Raw genomic sequence first — 21021 nt, forward strand, 5'->3', positions numbered from 1 at the left:
CCTGCTGAGCAGAGTCTACACTCACCTGGACAAACCGGCAAGCACTGTGAGAATCACGTTCTTTGATTTCTCGAGTGCGTTTGACACCATCAGGCCGGCTCTGCTGGCGGAGAAGCTGACAGCGATGCAGGTGGATGCCCCACTGGTGTCCTGGATCGCAGACTATCTGACGGGCAGACCGCAGTATGTACGCCTGAAATCCTGCCTGTCATATGAAGTGATCAGCAACACCGGGGCTCCACAGGGGACCGTCCTCTCTCCCTTCCTCTTCACGATCTACACCACAGACGTTACACAGTGCACAGAGTCCTGCCATCTTCAGAAATTTTCTGATGACTCTGCAGTGGTTGGGTGTATTACTGGGGGGGATGAGAGAGAGTACAGGATGGTAGTGGACAACTTTGTCGCATGGAGTGGGAAAAACCACCTACAGCTCAATGTGACAAAGACCAAGGAACTGGTGGTGGACCTGAGAAGGACTAAGGCTCCAGTGACCCCTATCAACATCAAAGGGGCCACTGTGGAGGTGGTGGAGGAGTACAAATTCCTGGGGGTGTACTTAGACCACAAACTGGACTGGTGCAAGAACGTGGACATGGTCTACAGAAAGGGCCAGAGCCGCCTCTACTTTCTGAGGCGGCTGAGGTCCTTCAACATCTGCAGGACGATACTGAGGATGTTCTATGAGTCGATGGTGTCCAGTGCCATCACATATGCTGTTGCCTGCTGGGGCAGCTGCCTGAGGGTGAGGGACACAAACAGACTCAATAGAATCATTTAGAAGGCCAGCCATGTTGTGGGAGAGGAACTGGACTCTCTGACAGTGGTGTCTGAGAGGAGGATGTTGTCCAAAATAAGAACTATACTGGACTTTCCCTCTCACCCTCTCCACAATGTGCTGATCGGCTACAGGAGCTCGTTCAGCAAAAGACTCTTACTGCCACGATGCACCACAGAGCGACACAGGAAATCATTCCTGCCTGTCGTCATCAAACTGTTAAACTCAGCACTGTGACCGACACACTCACTCACTTTATATATACAATGTATATACTGTTTTTTTTTACATGTACATACCTGCATTTTAAATTTTCTTAAAAAACTTGAATACACTGTAAATACCTGTACTTTGAGATTTTTGTTTTTTATTTATCCTATCTTTATAGTTTATCCTATTTTTATACTCCGCACTTTTCTCCTTTCTTGGTCAGGAATACTGCATGTGCAATGTCTGTAAGAACAAGAATTTCCCTCCAGGGATAAATAAAGGAATTCTGATTCTGATTCTGATTCTGATGTCTGTGTTTCAACAAATGGTCTCATATCTAGTCCATTCCAGCTGTATAGGTCCACGAGACAGGGCTGCCCCTTGAGTCTGAGCTTGTTTGTGCTTGCCTTGGAGCCTTTGGTGCAGAAACTGAGGAATAATTTAGATATACACGAGATCAGTTCAATTCAGTTTATTTACATAGCGCCAATTCACAACAAAAGTTAACTCATGATACTTTCCAATTAGCAACAGGTCTAGACCAAACTCTTTAACCCTCTACTGCATAGCGTTGCCCTGAGGCAACAAACCACATTTTCATGCCTCACACTGGCCCTATAAAAAAAACCAAAACTTTTTTTTCAAATAATGCTACCAGGCACATCTCTGTCCAATAAAATGATGAGTTGAAGGTTGTGTGACTTTCATTTGGGAGGGTGGGGACCCCTTTTTGCAAGCGGCACTACATGAGAGACATCTCCATTAGAAGGTAAGATAAAGATCACCATTTTACGTGTTTATATTGAAATAAATGTATATAAAAAATACTTGCATGTGTATGAATATGTGAAGAAGTATATTTGATTGTTTGTTCTACTTTTTAAAATTTGTTTATATTTATATTCATATCATTCGTTGCCTCAAGGCAACACTGTGCAATTAGCCTAATTTTTTCAGGTGATGTAATGCTTTAGCATATGTAACGGGTGTGCCTTTTCTCTAACAGTTTCCAATCAGGTGAGATGCACAACCGTTAAACCATATTCTGCGTTGTGTTCTGTGTTGTGTTGGTTGAAGGAAGGACCCGGACCACGACCAGCTGCAGGTTGCTCGTTTAATGAGGGCAGGATTATGGATTTGTCTGTACAAATCAACAGAAAAACATATAAGGCTCTGTAACATGCAGTCTCCTCCCCATAGCATACAGGTCTCAAGCTCCTCTCAGCTAGCCTGGCACGAACTGCATACATGACTGATACAACTTTCAGTATCAACAACAAAAATATTTTTAAATAACAATGCGAAAATGAATGAAATGCCAAAATGCTTAATTCAACCAATGTGATCACATGTAAACACTATGCCAGATAAATTGTAATGAACATAATGCACATACCTGTACAAATCAACAGAAAAACACATAAGGTTCTGTAACATGCAGTCTCCTCCATATAGCATACAGGTCTCAAGCTCCTGTTAGCAGATAACCATACCCTGTAGATAGATAGATAGATAGATACCTTATTGATCCCGAGGGAAATTCACGACCGACCCTGGGAAACATGTCTACTTTAAACCTTACAAAAAGTCAGTTTACAAAGTTTATACTCAATTGACACATTCAATTGCCTCTCAACCTTCTCCTGCGTTGGGTAACGTATTGCGTATTGCGTCACTTCCTGTTCTTGCACTACTCATTCACTAGCTAGCGTTTGGTGTTCTGTGGTATTGGTGTACTTCAGTCGACATATTTTGTGTTAGCTTTTACTGTGGTTGGTTCTTACAAATAAGTACACAAGCACTTTAGGAAATGTTTATTAACCACGATTAAGCACGATCATCTAGATTCTTTCCTTTTCCGATCCCCGTCCTGTTTGTTGTTGAGCTTAGCTTAGTGCTAACATGGCTTCTTCCACTCACTCCTCTCCTCTCCGTCTTCTGTAAGGTGTGTGAAATGTTTAGCTATTCCTCTGCCTCCTTTAGTGAGAGTGAGATGTGTAGAAAGTGTAGTTTATTCACAGCTTTGGAGGCGAGGCTAAGTGAGTTAGAGGCCCGGCTTCGTACTGTAGATCACAGTCCATTAGTCCCGACAGCTAGCCAGCAGCAGTTAGCCTGTGCGGACCGGCCTACTTTAGCTACTTTAGCTGATGTCAGCCGCCCCCCGGCAGCCCCCGAGCAGCCGGGAAGTCAGGGAGGTTGGGTGGCGGTTCGAAAGAAGCGTAGTCCAAAACAAAGGCCCGTGGTTCACCACCAACCGCTTCATGTGTCTAACCGCTTTTCCCCACTCAGCGACACACCCGCTGAGAAACCGACCCTGGTTATTGGCGATTCTGTTTTGCGATATGTGAAGCCGACACCAGCAACCATAGTCAAATGCATCCCGGGGGCCAGAGCGGGCGACATAGAGGGCAATTTAAAGCTGCTGGCAAGAGATAAGAGTAAATATGGTAAGATTATAATTCACGTCGGCGCTAATGACACTCAAATTCAATATTGAGTCGGTGTGTAATTTGGCAAAAACCATGTTGGACTCCGTAGCATTCTCTGGTCCCCTGCCGAATCTGACCAGTGATGATATGTTTAGCCGCATGTCATCGCTCCGTCGCTGGCTGTCACGGTAGTGTCCAGAAAATAACGTGGCCTTTATAGTTAACTGGGAGACTTTCTGGGGGAAACCTGGCCTCATTAGCAGAGACGGCATTCATCCCACTTGGGGTGGTGCGGCTCTTATTTCTACCAATATGGCCAAGTTTATTAGACAACCAACACCCTGACAACCCAGGGTCGAGGCCAGGAAGCAGAGTCGCTGTCTTACACACTTCTCTGCTGCTTCTGTAGGACTGCCGCCCTCCATTAAAATTAGAATAAATAAAAATATAAATGCACACAGTAATACTAAGTTTAACAATCCCATAGAAATATTGTCAGTGCCTCGTCCTCCCATAGTCCAACCAGCACAAAATTTAAGAAGTGTTAATCATAATAACCTCATAAAAATACAAACTAGCAAATATTTAGAGCCAAAAAATAGGACAGTCAGATGTGGATTATTAAATATACGATCCCTCCACTCTAAATCCCTCCTAGTCAGTGATCTAATTATTGATCATCAGTCTGATATATTCTGCCTCACTGAGACTTGGTTACGGGATGAAGAATATGTTAGTTTAAATGAATCAACTCCATCTGGTTATATTAACTATCATGTTCCTCGAGGCACAGGCCGAGGAGGAGGGGTGGCAGCAATCTACCACTCCAGTCTTCAGATTAACCCCAAACCTAAATCCATCTATAGCTCATTTGAGAGTCAAGTCAAGTCAAGTCAACTTTATTTGTATAGCCCATTTTTACAAGCAGTTTGTCTCAAAGGGCTTAACATAACATCAGCAACATCCTCTGCCCTTCGACCCTCACATCGACTAAGGAAAAACTCCCAGAAAAACCTTTAACAGGAAAAAATGGAAGAAACCTCAGGGTGAGCAACAGAGGAGGGATCCCTCACCCAGGACGGGCAGACGTGCAATGGATGTTGTACAGGCAGGAAAGCAGTTAACAACATGAGAACAACATTACTAAAAAGATAAGATAGTTTCACTTTTTGCTACCACCTCAATATGATTTTAACATTTCACAAGTTATAGGAAATTTATAGTATTGAAAATTATAATGAACTGCTGTAACATTCATGTATTCTTTTTTTTTTTTTTATGTGATGTTGAGAATCACTATCCTATCAGTTCGATTTCGGCCCGTAGGGAGAACCACCCCGCCCATAGTCGGTACATAGAGGAATGACAGGCAGATGTCAACAATACACATTGGGTTGGTCATAGAGCCGGCTACAGTTCAACTTGAAGATCTGGATGGAGAGATACCTGCAGAAAGATACAGAGAGAGAGAGAGAGAGAAAGGGAGGGAGAGACACAAGACTACGAGGAGCACTGGACACACAGTTAGTGACATACAATAATGAACTGCATGTTAATCTGACGAGGGGAGAGGATAGAAGAGGAAAAGGAGGAGGGGAAACTGCTTGGTGGATCATGTTTGTGTCCCCCGGCAGCATAGGCGTATAGCAGCTTAGCTATGATAGAGATTTAAAGATTAACAGTTAGTCAGACCTATTCTACCTGTGGCTATATATCATGAGGTGGGTGAAACTATGCCTACCAGCCCTACACACTTTATTTGGTGCTAACTATGTGCTTTACTAAACAGAAAGGTTTTAAGTTTAGTCTTAAAAGTGGAGGTGGTGTCTGCCTGTCGAACCCAGATTGGCAACTGGTTCCACAGCAGGGGTGCCTGATAGCTAAAGGCTCGTCCTCCCGTTCTACTTTTATAAATTCTGGGAACTGTAAGTAAACCTGCACTCTGTGATCTGAGTGTTCTATTGGGAATATATGGGACTATTAGATCCTGCAGGTATGATGGGGCGAGTCCATTTAGGGCCTTATATGTAAGTAGGAGAATTTTAAAGTCTATTCTGAATTTTACCGGAAGCCAGTGAAGAGAAGCTAAGATGGGGGAGATATGATCCCTTTTACTGATTCCTGTTAAAACTCTAGCTGCTGCATTTTGGATCAGCTGCAGGTTATTAATAGAATAATTTGGACATCCTGACAATAGTGAGTTGCAGTAGTCCAGCCTAGAAGTAACAAAAGCATGAACAAGTTTTTCAGCATCACTCTGAGAGAGGACACTCCTAATCTTAGCGATATTACGGAGGTGAAAGAAGGCGGTCTTAGAGGTCTGTTTAATGTGATGAATAAATGACACATCTTGATCAAAGATAACGCAGAGGTTCCTTGCAGTCGTACTGGAGGCCAAAGTAATGCCGTCCAGAGAGAGAATATTATCAGCTATTCTATTTCTAAGGTGTTTGGGGCCTAGAACAATGATCTCAGTTTTGTCTGAGTTTAATAATAAAAAATTGGAGGTCATCCAGTCCTTTATGTCCTTAAGACATGCCTGGAGTCTGGCTAATGGCTCTGTTTCTTCAGGCTTTAAGGATAAGTACAGCTGAGTGTCATCAGCATAACAATGAAAGTTTATGCCATGTTTCTGAATAATATTTCCTAGAGGGAGCATGTATAAGGTGAACAGGATCGGCCCAAGCACTGAACCTTGTGGAACACCGAGGCTAACCCTTATATATGAAGAGGAAACATTATTAACTTGAGCAAAGTGAAATCTATCTGTTAAATATGATTTGAACCAGCATAGCGCAGTCCCTGTGATCCTAGTCTCATGTTCTAATCTGTGTAATAAAATGCTGTGATCTACAGTGTCGAAAGCAGCACTGAGATCTAACAAAACAAGTATGGAGACAAGCCCGCGGTCTGATGCCATGAGGAGGTCATTTGTGACTTTAACCAGTGCTGTTTCTGTGCTGTGATGGGCTCTAAAACCAGACTGAAACATCTCAAAGAGACTGTACCTGTGTAGGTGATCAATCAACTGATTTGCAACCACTCTTTCGAGTATTTTAGATAAGAACGGGAGGTTGGATATCGGCCTATAGTTTGCTAAGATGTCTGGGTCAAGTGAAGGTTTTTTAAGTAAAGGTCTAATAACAGCGGTTTTAAACGCCTGTGGTACATAACCTGTTGTTAAGGATAAGTTTATCTGATCTAAGAGGGAAACGCCAATCAAGGGAAAGACGTCCTTGAGGAGCTTAGTTGGGATGGGGTCTAAGAGACATGTAGTTGGGTTAGATTTGTTAATGCTGGAGGTCAGCTCGGGGAGGTCTATGGGCAGGAACCTGTCCAGAGATGGAGTAGGATTAAAAGAGATTACTAGAGATGGCACTATATTGGCTATTCTGGGAAGATCTTTATTGATTATTTCTCTAATGTTATTGATTTTATTGGTGAAGAAACTCATGAAGTCTTCACTGCTAAGAGCTGCAGGAATACAAGGTTCAACAGAGCTGTGACTCTTGGTCAGCCTGGCTACAGTGTTAAAGAGAAAACGTGGGTTGTTCTTGTTTTTCTCTATTAATGTTGAATAATAGGCAGTTCTGGCTTCACGAAGGGCCTTTTTGTATGTCAATAGACTGTCTTTCCAGGCCCTCTGGGATTCAGCTGAGTCTCACTCTCAGCCTGTCTCACCAAAACTGGAAGTCAGAAAAGCCTGTTTTATTAGTTCTTGTGTATCACCCACCTGCTGCTGCTTACTCAGAGTTCCTGTCTGAGTTTTCTGACTTCTTATCTAGTTTAGTGCTCAGTACAGATAAAGTCATTATAGTAGATGACTTTAACATTCATATGGATGTTGACTCTGACAGTCTTAAGACAGCCTTTAGTTCACTCTTAGATTCAATAGGTTTCCTTCAGATAGTGAATGAACCAACACACTGCCACAATCACACACTCGATCTGGTTCTCACCTACGGTCTAGAAACTAAGAACCTGTTAGTTGCCCCTCAAAACCCTGTCCTTTCAGACCATTCACTTGTAGTTTTTGAACTAACTCTAGAAGACTTTCCAGCACACAACAAAAAGGTCTACTACACCAGATGCCTCTCTGAAGATAGTGTAGACAGATTTAGGGATGCAATCCCATCACAGCTCCCCTCAGCACCATGTACCAGTACAACAGTCATGGCTGTGTGCGTGGACTGCACCATTTCCTACTCACAGTTGAAGAATGAGATCCACCGTCTTGAGTCGGAGCTCCGAAAAAGGAACCAGGGCTTTGTCTCGGTTGCCGCTGCCCAGTCAAAGCATATCTCACATTTACAGTCCTCAACTTTCACCGCTCAGCATGCTTCACCTCCTTCACCCATGTCTCCGGTGGTCTCGGATTCCGCGGCCACCCTCCCCTGGCAGGCAACGATGCACACCGGCTCTTCACCTTTACCTGCCCGCCCGGAGGGCCGTCTGTGCGAAAAGAGCGGCCTCCCCTCGGACCGGGAGACCGCAGCCACCACCAGGGCTGCATCGGGCCTCGATGCCTCTACGCTGCCGACACCCATCCAGAGAGCATCACCCGATCCAGAGGTCTGCAGCGGATACGGACCAAATGTTCCGGTTCACAGCTCCACGCCGAACCAAGCCAACACCTCGAATCAGCCTTCCTGGACTGAAGTGGTGCGACGCGGCAGCAGGAGGGTCTCGGCTGGTCCGTATCCACAACCTCCGTTGGCTATCTCCAACCGCTTCACCATTCTGCCGGAGGATGCATCCGTCCATCCTGACGCTACGCCTGCAGCTTCCACCTCACCTGGCTCTGAAGTCACCTCAGCGGCGCCCGCAACGAGCCATGGTAAGGCCACTCGTCGCTCTTCTGCAGCAAATGACCGCCGTAGGCTGCTGAAGGAGGCTGTGATCAGACGGTCTGGGGGCCTCCCTGGGGCTCGTCTGAAGCAGTCTCCTCGTCTCTGTCCACCTGCTCAGACGCCCCGCTCCGGGCTGTCAACCTGTAAGCCGAAAGAGGCAGCGCCAACGGAGCGTCTTCAGCATCGTCCTGACGGCCCGCACATCTCGTACCCCCGTCCCCTCTTTCCTCTCACCACGTTGATCATCGGTGACTCCATAACCCGGGACATTCGCTTCATTAATGCTGCCACACACTGTTTTCCTGGAGCCACAGTCCCTCATATTCTGGATAAACTTCTGGAAATGATGCACTCGCTCCCGACCTCGATTACGAGGATCATAGTTCACGTGGGAACGAACGACACCACCCGTCAGGAGTCTGAGCGCACTAAAAATGATTTTAAACTCCCTTTTGACGCTCTTAAGAACTGTGGAAAGTCCGTTTTTATATCCGGCCCCATCCCGACTGTGGGTCGTGGAGCTGGCCGTTTCAGTAGGCTCCTCAGCCTTCACACTTGGCTCCAGTCCGCCAGCAGGATCTACAACTTTGGTTTTATTGACAATTTTAACTTGTTCTGGGATCGTGACTCTCTTTTTAAACGTGATGGCCTCCACCCAAATAAGAGAGGTAGCCAAATGCTGTGTGCTAACCTGCAGCACGCGGTGCACACCTTTCCATGTGACTGACTATCTACATCTCCCACCCTCACACCGGATCCGCCCTCTCCCTTGAAGACTGAACCACAACGCACCATTTTTTATGAGGGCCCCCCCTTCAGGTCAACCCTGCCACTTACACCCACACCTGCTCACAGCCAGCCCTCTGTTTGCTCTAACAGTCCTAAATCCTCAACCACCAGATATATTCCAGTCAGAATCAGTACAGCACGCCAAAAAATAGTAAGGGCGCCTAGACCAGCACTGAATCTCCGCTCGCTCAGTCACTTCTCTCGTCAGACGGACCAATGCTCAGTTCACACAGCGTTGATTAATACCAGATCTCTTACAAACAAGACATTTATTCTAAATGACTTTTTCACAACACATGATCTTGATATCCTCCTGTTGACAGAGACCTGGTTGAATCCAGGTGACAACAGTGCCTTTTCAGAGCTCCTCCCTCCCGGCTGCTCCTTTTTCAGCACCCCGCGAGCTGCCGGTCGTGGGGGCGGTCTGGCTGCTATATTCAAGGAGAGCTTCAGATGCCCACCCAGATTTCATAAGGACTTTCTTCAAGAGTTCTCGGAGTTCTTGTCCGATTTTATTCCAAAGTTTGATACACTTTTGATTTGTGGAGATTTTAACATTCATGTTTGTTGTGCGGCAAATCAACTGGCCAATGATTTCAAAAGCCTTTTAGATTCTTTTAATCTCACTCAATCCGTTAATGCACCAACGCATGAGCATGGACACACTCTCGACCTTGTGATTTCTCATGGGCTTTCAGTCTCCCTCAGAGAAATAGTTGACACTGCGATCTCGGATCACCTCCCTGTTGTTTTTGACTTTGCTGCCCCCCGACCTGCCAATAAGCCAGTTTCCTCAGCTCGCAGACACCGAATCTTTACTCCATCAACGGCTGGGGAGTTTGCTGCTGTCTTCAGGAACTCTCAGCTGCTTGTTGACTGTCGGCCCATTCCTCCTATCTGTCCAGACAGCCTACTCTCCACTTTCCATTCAACATGTTCTGCAATTCTTGACTCCGTTGCCCCTTTTCGACATAAATCTACCAAAACCAAGTCAGTTCCCTGGTTGAATGACCGCACCCGTCAGCTCAGACAACAATGCAGGCTGAACAGCGGTGGAAAAAGGACAAACTGCATGTATCGCTGGGCTGGTTAAGGGACAGTTTGGCTGCCTACCAGAGAGCGCTAAAAGAGGCGAAGTCCAAATATTTGTTCCTCCATTATAGCCAACAGCTCCCATCATCCTAGACTACTATTCAGTACTATCGATTCTGTCATCAATCCACGCCCAACTGTCCTGTCAGATGCCTCCACTGCAACCTGTGAAGAGTTTGCGTCTTTCTTTACCAATAAAGTGGCATCTGTCAGGCAGAATATCGCAAATATGAATATGACCCGTGTTGATGTCTGTGCTCCTCAGGCACTGACTACTGTTCTTGAGCGGTTTGAGCCCATCTCCCTGTCGTCTTTTACTAATGTGGTTAGTGGCATGAAACCCACAAACTGTCCCTTAGATATTATTCCAGCCAAGTTTTTGAAAGGGGTTCTGAGTTGTGTTGGGCTGAGTCTGCTTGTTCTCATTAACACTTCTCTTAGCTCAGGGTCTGTTCCAGCTGCCTTCAAACACGCTACGATCAGGCCCCTCCTAAAGAAAACAAATCTTGACCCATCTGTGCTCTCCAATTTCAGACCTGTCTCCCACTTGCCTTTTCTCTCTAAGGTTCTAGAAAAAGTTGTTTTTATTCAATTACAGACATTCTTGGAGATAAATTCTGTTCTTGAGAAATTTCAGTCTGGTTTTAGATCCCGTCATAGCACAGAGTCAGCACTGTTAAGGGTGCACAATGATATTGCCCTGTCTGTAGATGCTGGGAATCCTGCTGTGCTGGTGCTACTAGACCTCACAGCAGCCTTCGATACAGTTGACCATGAAGTCCTCCTATCTCGCCTAGAGCAGCATGTTGGCATCCATGGCACCGCTCTTCAGTGGTTTAGGTCATACCTGGCAAACAGGAGTTTTTCGGTCGCAATTGGTGACCACTGCTCTTCAAGTGCATCCCTCCCCTGTGGCGTGTCACAGGGATCTATTCTTGGCCCTATCCTCTTTTCATTATACATGCTACCTCTAGGTTCAATCATAAAAAAACACAACCTCTCTTTTCACTTTTATGCTGACGATCTGCAGATTTATTTGCCCATGAGACCGAACAATAACACTGCACTTGCTGAGCTGTCGAGTTGCATCACCGATATAAAACAGTGGCTGGCACAGAACTTCTTGCATCTAAATGACAACAAAACCGAGTGCATTCTGTTTGGTTCACCATCCATGTTAAATATTTTCACCACAAACTCTGGTACTCTGGCCCCTTTTTTTAAATCACATGTTAAAAATCTTGGGGTAACATTTGACAATGGGCTCAAATTTGAAAAACAGATTAGCTCTGTTGTCAGCACAGGCTTTTTTCAGCTTCGTCTACTGGCAAAAGTGAAGTCTTTTCTCAGTCGGCAGGATCTTGAGAGGGCAATCCATGCTTTTATTAGTTCCAGACTCGATTACTGCAACGCCCTTTACGTTGGACTCAGTCAGACCTCTATTGCTCGTCTCCAACTCGTGCAGAATGCTGCTGCACGATTTTTAGTGGGCACATCCAGGCGTGAACATATCATCCCTGTGCTGGCGTCACTCCACTGGCTTAGCCCCCCCTACCTGGCAGACATTTTAACTTTTCGCAACTGTGGCAGAGCCCTGCGCTCTTCCGGTCAGCTTCAGCTAGAGGCCCCCAGGACGAGACTCAAACAGTGGGGCGATCGTTCCTTTGCCGTCGCTGGTCCCAGCCTGTGGAACAAACTGCCCGCCGACATCCGCACCACTAGTGATCTCAGCCTTTTTAAATCAAAACTTAAGACACACTTTTTTAGATTGGCCTTTTATTCCGACTAGGTATACACTTTATGTGTACTCACTCTGCCTGCTGCATCTTATACATTTCTGGAAGGTTTTTAACACTACAGCACTTTTATTTTCTTTTATTTATTTTCTTTTTATTGTATTTAAATTGTACTTTAATTGTATTTTAGTTGTATTTTAATTTTAACTGCATTTATTTATCTATGTACCTGTTATGTATTGTTTCTAGAGCTTTGTTGTAAAGCACTTTGGGTACCGTCTGGCTATTGTAAAGGGCTATATAAATAAACTTGATTTGATTTTTGATTTGAACAGACCGTACTGATTTAAATGTTACTCCTGCAGCAATTGATTCTTTTGTTAATAACACTGCAGCCACGTTGCACGCAGTTTTAGATATGGTTGCCCCACTGAGAAAGAAGGTTAGAAATCATAGGAGGCTAGCTCCTTGGTATAATTCAAATTTACGAACACTTAAACAAACATCAAGATGGATGGAGAGGAAGTGGTACTCCTCCAAATCAGCTGAATCCCAGAGAGCCTGGAAAGACAGTCTATTGGCATACAAAAGGCCCTTCATGAAGCCAGAACTGCCTATTATTCAACATTAATAGAGAAAAACAAGAACAACCCACGTTTTCTCTTTAACACTGTAGCCAGGCTGACCAAGAGTCACAGCTCTGTTGAGCCTTGTATTCCTGCAGCTCTTAGCAGTGAAGACTTCATGAGTTTCTTCACCAATAAAATCAATAACATTAGAGAAATAATCAATAAAGATCTTCCCAGAATAGCCGATATAGTGCCATCTCTAGAAATCTCTTTTAATCCTACTCCATCTCTGGACAGGTTCCTGCCCATAGACCTCCCCGAGCTGACCTCCAGCATTAACAAATCTAATCCAACTACATGTCTCTTAGACCCCATCCCAACTAAGCTCCTCAAGGACGTCTTTCCCTTGATTGGCGTTTCCTTCTTAGATCAGATAAACTTATCCTTAACAACAGGTTATGTACCACAGGCGTTTAAAACCGCTGTCATTAGACCTTTACTTAAAAAACCTTCACTTGACCCAGACATCTTAGCAAACTATAGGACGATATCCAACCTCCCGTTCTTATCTAAAATACTCGAAAGAGTGGTTGCAAATCAGTTGATTGATCACCTACACAGGAAGTCTCTTTGAGATGTTTCAGTCTGGTTTCAGAGCCCATCACAGCACAGAAACAGCACTGGTTAAAGTCACAAATGACCTCCTCATGGCATCAGACCGCGGGCTTGTCTCCATACTTGTTTTGTTAGATCTCAGTGCTGCTTTCGACACTGTAGATCACAGCATTTTATTACACAGATTAGAACATGAGACTAGGATCACAGGGACTGCGCTACGCTGGTTCAAATCATATTTAACAGATAGATTTCACTTTGCTCAAGTTAATAATGTTTCCTCTTCATATATAAGGGTTAGCCTCGGTGTTCCACAAGGTTCAGTGCTTGGGCCGATCCTGTTCACCTTATACATGCTCCCTCTAGGAAATATTATTCAGAAACATGGCATAAACTTTCATTGTTATGCTGATGACACTCAGCTGTACTTATCCTTAAAGCCTGAAGAAACAGAGCCGTTAGCCAGACTCCAGGCATGTCTTAAGGACATAAAGGACTGGATGACCTCCAATTTTTTATTATTAAACTCAGACAAAACTGAGATCATTGTTCTAGGCCCCAAACACCTTAGAAATAGAATAGCTGATAATATTCTCTCTCTGGACGGCATTACTTTGGCCTCCAGTACGACTGCGAGGAACCTCGGCGTTATGTTTGATCAGGACGTGTCATTTATTCATCACATTAAACAGACCTCTAAGACCGCCTTCTTTCACCTCCGTAATATTGCTAAGATTAGGAGTGTCCTCTCTCAGAGTGATGCTGAAAAACTTGTCCATGCTTTCGTTACTTCTAGGCTGGACTACTGCAACTCACTATTGTCAGGATGTCCAAACTACTCTATTAATAACCTGCAGCTGATCCAGAATGCAGCAGCTAGAGTTTTAACAGGAATCAGTAAAAGGGATCATATCTCCCCCATCTTAGCTTCTCTTCACTGGCTTCCGGTAAAATTCAGAATAGACTTTAAAATTCTCCTACTTACATATAAGGCCCTAAATGGACTCGCCCCATCATACCTGCAGGATCTAATAGTCCCATATATTCCCAATAGATCACTCAGATCACAGAGCGCAGGTTTACTTCCAGTTCCCAGAATTCATAAAAGTAGAACGGGAGGACGAGCCTTTAGCTATCAGGCACCCCTGCTGTGGAACCAGTTGCCAATCTGGGTTTGACAGGCAGACACCACCTCCACTTTTAAGACTAAACTTAAAACCTTTCTGTTTAGTAAAGCATATAGTTAGCACCAAATAAAGTGTGTAGGGCTGGTAGGCATAGTTTCACTCACCTCATGCTATATAGCCACAGGTAGAATAGGTCTGACTAACTGTTAATCTTTAAATCTCTATCATAGCTAAGCTGCTATACGCCTATGCTGCCGGGGGACACAAACATGATCCACCAAGCAGTTTCCCCTCCTCCTTTTCCTCTTCTATCCTCTCCCCTCGTCAGATTAACATGCAATTCATTATTTTATGTCACTAACTGTGTGTCCAGTGCTCCTCGTAGTCTTGTGTCTCTCCCTCCCTTTCTCTCTCTCTCTCTCTGTATCTTTCTGCAGGTATCTCTCCATCCAGATCTTCAAGTTGAACTGTAGCCGGCTCTATGACCAACCCAATGTGTATTGTTGACATCTGCCTGTCATTCCTCTGTGTACCGACTATGGGCGGGGTGGTTCTCCCTACGGGCCGAAATCGAACTGATAGGATAGTGATTCTCAACATCACATTTAAAAAAAAGAATACATGAATGTTACAGCAGTTCATTATAATTTTCATTACTATGTCATTTCTCATGTTGTAAATTGCTTTCCTGCCTGTACATCCATTGCACGTTTGCCCGTCCTGGGTGAGGGATCCCTCCTCTGTTGCTCACCCTGAGGTTTCTTCCATTTTTTCCTGTTAAAGGTTTTTCTGGGAGTTTTTCCTTAGTCGATGTGAGGGTCGAAGGGCAGAGGATGTTCCTGATGTTATGTTAAGCCCTTTGAGACAAACTGCTTGTAAAAATGGGCTATACAAATAAAGTTGACTTGACTTGACTTGACTTCAACACGGTTACACATATGTGTGTAAAGATGCATTTGTGTGCATTTATATGATCATAGTCAATGTTTTTTAACATTTTTTTTATTTACAGGACATGGACGTAAAAACATTTACGGAAGGAAACCAAGGAAATGTGCAGTTAGGGACATTCCCTCAGAAAGTGAGGACAGTGAACTATCTGGGAGTGACAGTGAGGAAGTGGAGGAGTGGATCCCTGAATCAGGTTTGAGGGACACTTAGTAGCTCAGGGGTCAGTTGGTCAAGTAATTGTGTGTGTGTGTGTTTGTGCATGCATGCAAGTCTTCTTGTTGCATTTATTTCTTTCTAATATTTTTTTCCTTTTTCTTCTTTTCAGAAGAACACCAGCCACAAGATAGTGACTCAGGGAAATTCAGATGAAGAGGAGGGTGAAGTGTCTCACCTCCCAAGATAGAGAAATGTACAAAACTCCATCGATGCCTACCCAGACTGGCATGGCCAGCTGCCAAAAGCTGATAATATCCTGTCCCCCTTCCAATACTTCAGAAGGTTCTTCTCTGAAGACATTCTTCAAGTTATAGTAGAGGTCTACATGTCCCTCTTTGGCCTGCCAGCAACTCAAATGTTTTGGAGCAAAGCCACCCGAATGTCCAAAGTAGAGACACAGACACAATGACCCTCAACAGATAGGAAGCCATCAAGAAGTCCCTCCACATCAACAACAACGAGGGACAGCAAGATGATCCCCTCTACAAAATACGTCCTCTGGTCACTTACCTGACATCCAAATTGGTCTCCATCCCAATGAGTGAGAAGCTCACCATAGACGAGCAGATGGTGCCATTCAAGGGGAGACACAGGTTGAAACAGTACCTGCCACCAAAACCAAAGAACTGGGGCTATAAAATTATCTTCTTGGCAGGATCTGATGGAATACCACACAACCTTGAAGTTGACCAACCTCCTGAGCTGCCGAATGTTGGAGCTAGTGAAAAAGTTGTCCTCCAACTGGTCCAGCCAATCCCCAAGGAAGAGAACTACAATCTCTTCTTTGACAATTGGTTCACTAGTGTCCCTCTTGTAGTCACATTGGCTGAGCAGGGAATTCGCTGCACTGGCACTGTTCATGGCAACAGATTACCTGGGGTCAACCTGAAGAGAGCAGGACATGGGCCATTCAAAGAGAAGATGGCCATGGTGAGAGAAACCACCTTGTATGTTGTCAAGTGGTGCGACAACCACTCTGTGACCCTTATGAGTGACCACATCGGAGCCAACCCTGTGATTGAGGTTGACAGGTGATATCAATTTATATTATTTTATCATCTCATCTTCTTCTGCTAAATAGATTATCTGTTACTATGTTTTCAAATGTAAAGCAATAAATACATAAACTCTTATTATCATTACAGGTGGGATTGCTAGAAAAACATCACTGTGGTGCAAGAATATAACAAGAACATGGGTGGGGTGGACCTCTGCATGTGTGGTAAGAGCCTTGAGAAGAAATGAGGTCGTCCCAGCCAGTCCATTGCTGGCGCATATAGAGAAGAGGAAGAAAGGACGCACAGCTCCCATTCCAGTCTAAGATGTCCGCCTGGATCAAACAGCCCACCATGACTGGGGACAAGGGACGATGCAGGGTGCCAGGGTGCAATGGTACACCAAAAGCAATGCACCACAAATACAATGTGCACCTCTGCTTCACCCACAACCGCAACTGCTTCCTGAGGTTTCACATTGAATGAACAAGACGGATCCCTGATCAAATTTCGGATGTATTTTGGTGTTTTTTTGTTCTATGAAATGTTTACATTGTTTGTTTGTGGTTTGTTCAAATTGATAAAACTTCTAGAATAACTTGGTGTTTGACTACCCTCGTTGCACAATGTTGCCTTGAAGCAACAAAGCTATATCTGTTTATGGGGGGTGGAGTTGGGGGTCAAATTTTATGATTGTTATGTTATTAGGGACCCCAAAGATCCCAAAAAATAGGGTGAAAAATGTTTTTGTCCCTAAAAATTAAAAAGTCATGCAGTAGAGGGTTAATTAAATGGGCAGGGTCCATCACAAACTTTCCTGTACGCAGAAGATATGTTAATGCTACTAACGCAAATTCATACCCACATTACTAAACTGTATGGAAGAATTCAAGACAAGACAAGACAACTTTATTTGTATAGCCCATTTTTACAAGCAGTTAGTCTCAAAGGGCTTAACATAACATCAGGAACATCCTCTGCCCTTCGACCCTCACTTCGGCTAAGGAAAAACTCCCAGAAAAACCTTTAACAGGAAAAAATGGAAGAAACCTCAAGGTGAGCAACAGAGGAGGGATCCCTCACCCAGGACGGGCAGACGTGCAATGGATGTTGTACAGGCAGGAAAGCAGTTAACAACATGAGAACGACCTTACTAAAAAGATAAGTAAAACAAAATCTCAACTCATAAAAATTTTTAAATTTTCAGTTTCACTTTTGATACCACCTCAATATGATTTTAACATTTCACAAGACTGAAATTATAATGAACTGCTGTATCATTCATGTATTTTTCATATGCTGTTGAAAACCACTATCCTATCAATTCTATTCAGTTCAATTTCGGCCCGCAAGGGAGAACCACCCCGCCGATAGTCGGTGCACAGAAGAATGACAGGCAGATGTCAACAGTAGACATTGGGTTGGTCACAGAGCCGGCTACAGTTCAACATGAAGATCTGGATAGGGGCAATAGTTCACCATGTTAGGTGACACCTATATCAGTCTATTGCTCATCTACCCTCTTCCATCAGTGGAAATTTCCCTGGGCTTCGAAAGGCATCAAATATTTAGGTATTCAAATAACTCCTGATTATGAAGATATGGTCCGAGACCCATTGCATCAGAAAATTAAATCAGATTTTAGTAGGTGGACTAAAATCCATCTTTCGCTCTGGGGGAAAATACATTCTATTAAAATGATGACTGCACTTGTGATTTATTACATGCTATCTCACCTTCCTCTGAATGTCCCAGAGTCCTGCTTTAGAGATCATGACAGTCTTATTTTAGACTATTTCTGGGGCAATTCACATCACCTTTTAGGAATAAGGAAACTACAGGCCCACACAAAGAGAGGGCATTCTCTTGTCCCAGCTTTAGATGGTATTGATGGACTTTTAATATGAAGCACATAAGAGCATGGTTACCTAGTGACAACACAAGGGATAAGATGAGTTGGTTTCAAATAGAGGCTGAAGTAATTGGAGGGCTATCCCCTTGGTCTGAGTTATTTACCATAAAACTGCCACAACAGAATGATAACCTCCTCTCCCCCCTCTCCTGTCTCTCGTCCCCTACCACAGCTGGTCACAGCATAAGTCTACACTGAGTCTGGTTCTGCTTGAGGTTTCTGCCTGTTAAAAGGAAGTTTTTCCTCGTTACTGTCGCCAAATGCTTACTCAGTGTGGGGTTTTGCCCTGGGGCCTGATTCTCTTCTTTTTTTGAATGTGTTTCACCTGTAAAGTGTCTTGAGATAACTCTGTTGTGAATTTGCACTTTAAATAAAATTGAATTGAATTGAAATTGAGAGCAGTCCTATGCATGATCCAGATCAGACAGACCCTAGTCCAGTCCAGCCCATTTGCACTTAGACACTCTTTGTTTCAGATCATAAAAGTCTTTCTTTCTTACATTTTGTTTTTGTATCATCCTACCTCAACAGGACCACCAGGGGCCCGTTTCATGAAGCAGGTTATGTGGAAACTCTGAGTATGTTAAGCCTGAAATCAGTGAAACCCTGAGTTAAGCGTTTCAATAAGTGAGGTAAGTTAATCCCGAGATCGGGGTAAGTTCCGGAGTAAGTTAAGCCCGTTTCATAAAACGAGGTAACTCATATTCAGAGTCTTTTACCGCGGCAACTTAGTCTGTGAACATAACCTGGTTAGGAGCAGGTTTTATCCAAGAAACCCCCAGTTTGTCTCTGACTCCTACCCTTTACAGAGCACATAAATCCAAACCATTTCCTTGTTCACTGAGTCTCCGTCGAACCTGCAAAGTTCACGAAAATGGCATGTCCGTTTCTGGAGGACCCTTTGGACGAAGAAGCAATACTAATTCGCAGAGAATTGCTATTGCGTCAGGCGAGGATTTTCCAAGCACGTCTGGATAATTTTTCGTACTCTCTCTACTTTTTATTTGAGCGTTATCATTTTTCGTTACAGTCACTGCAATACATACACAACCTCATCCGTCCTCCTATCACTCACATCACCCACCGTGGCCGTGCACTCACCACCGAACAAATACTTTGTTTTGCTCTATGTTTTTTTTTGCAAATGTAAGTGTGCTATGCAACATTGGAGATGCAGAGCACATAAGCAAAGCCACTGTTTGCAGAGCTGTCAGAAAGGTGTGCCTCGCTCTGAAACGGTTTCTTTCAGTTTTTGTTGTTTTTCCTGGCCACAAGCCTGTGAGAGCCATCAAAGAAGAGTTCCATGGGATTGCAGGTCAAAAATTTCAAATGAATAATAACTTTTCTGTTAATAACATGTTGCTGTGACCTCTGGGAGCTACAATTTGAATGTCTTTTAGGATTTCCAAATGTGATTGGCTGCATTGATGGCACTCACATCCCTATCACTGCTCCTTCAGAAAATGAAGGAGATTATGTCAATAGGAAATCCTCCCACAGTATTAATGTGCAGGTACATACATTGACTACTCTCTTTAAATGTCAGAGCACAAACATTTCAACTAACCTGTCTCATTTTCTGTACTGTTAAGATCATTTGTGATCCAGCTCACATAATCACAAATGTAGAAGCCAAGTGGCCTAGGTCTGTGCATGACTCCCGTATATATCGAGAGTCTACTCTGAGCAACAGACTGGACTGTGGTAAGTGGTCTGAAACATTGCAATGGTGGCTGTCTGTCACTGTAAAAGATATTTGTCTAGTTAGTCTGTGAAAAATATCTGTACTAAATAAATGTGACTTTACTTGCAGGAGAGATTGAAGGCTTCCTTCTGGGTGTCAGGGGTTACCCCTGCCAACCCACTCTCATAACCCCTTACCCAGACCCTCAACCAGGTCCCCAGCAGCACTTCAATGTGGCACACTGCAGGACCAGAGCAAAGGTAGAGATGACTATAGGCCTGTTGAAAGCCCATTTCCAGTGCTTACGTCACCTCAGAGTAACCCCTGAGAGAACCTGTGATATAATTGTGGCATGTGTTATTCTCCATAATATTGCAACTATTAGAGGAGAGCAACACCCTGCCCTACAAACAGAAGACCACGAGGAGGACCCCATCCACCTCCCAGAAAACCAGGATGGAAGAGTAATCAGAGATCTCATATGCAATAACCATTTTTCATGTTAACTCTATAAAAGCACAACCATATTCTCACACATTCTTTTTATTTAGTCTTCCTTTTATCCTGCAGAGAGACAAAGAGAACATTTTTCTGTTTGTTTTCAGCTTTTCATATTGTTCCAATAAAAAAATAAAATTTACCTGTGACTGCACACCCACCTCTAAGTTGTATTTAAGTAACTCGATTTCCAGATCTGCCTTTTGGATCTGGCAGTCCAAGTACACCATTTCCTTATCCGTTTTTTTAATCTTTTTACGGAGATGGATTCTGTACAACTCCTTGACTGGTAACTGGAAATCCATAAGAATGACATTAAGTCATATTGTTCTACATGTACAATTGTACAGAATTAAACTGTGTTGTTTACTGAAACTCTCACTGTGTCCATTTGTGCTGCAGAATTTGATGGACCTTGTTGATACTGTCCAGTTGTGCTCTGTTAAAAAAGAATAACAATGTCAGCTTCCATGTCAATATAAATCCATACAAGAATGTCACATGTACATGTAAAGCTGATCTAATATGATGCCTCTGTAGGCCTTTCTGTGACAGCAGACACAGTGTCTT

At 43.8% G+C, this 21021-nt stretch overlaps 1 protein-coding gene, 1 long non-coding RNA gene and 1 pseudogene across 2 annotated transcripts; 2 read left to right on the plus strand and 1 right to left on the minus strand.

The window, feature by feature from the left end:
• The first annotated feature begins 2939 nt into the window (after positions 1 to 2939).
• Positions 2940 to 3765, plus strand: LOC124074801 (annotated as a pseudogene).
• A 12134-nt stretch (positions 3766 to 15899) lies between these two features.
• Positions 15900 to 16665, plus strand: LOC124074941 (piggyBac transposable element-derived protein 2-like). Its single transcript, XM_046418292.1, has 2 exons — positions 15900 to 16393; positions 16508 to 16665. The coding sequence occupies exons 1-2, from the start codon at positions 15900 to 15902 to the stop codon at positions 16518 to 16520; spliced, it is 507 nt and encodes a 168-aa protein (XP_046274248.1). The 3' UTR covers positions 16521 to 16665.
• Positions 16666 to 20480: 3815 nt separating this feature from the next.
• On the minus strand, positions 20481 to 20871 carry LOC124074230. Its single transcript, XR_006845824.1, has 3 exons — positions 20834 to 20871; positions 20613 to 20744; positions 20481 to 20517 (listed from the first exon to the last, which is right to left on the minus strand). It is a non-coding gene; the product is annotated as an uncharacterized LOC124074230 (long non-coding RNA).
• Between the last annotated feature and the right edge of the window lie 150 nt (positions 20872 to 21021).

Source organism: Scatophagus argus, chromosome 17, assembly GCF_020382885.2.
Source record: "Scatophagus argus isolate fScaArg1 chromosome 17, fScaArg1.pri, whole genome shotgun sequence".
NCBI lineage: Eukaryota > Metazoa > Chordata > Actinopteri > Scatophagidae > Scatophagus > Scatophagus argus.

What these genes read in the sequence shown, in the direction of transcription:
- LOC124074941 (XM_046418292.1), top strand. Translation starts at nt 15,900, where the DNA reads ATGAGTGAGAAGCTCACCATAGACGAGCAGATGGTGCCATTCAAGGGG.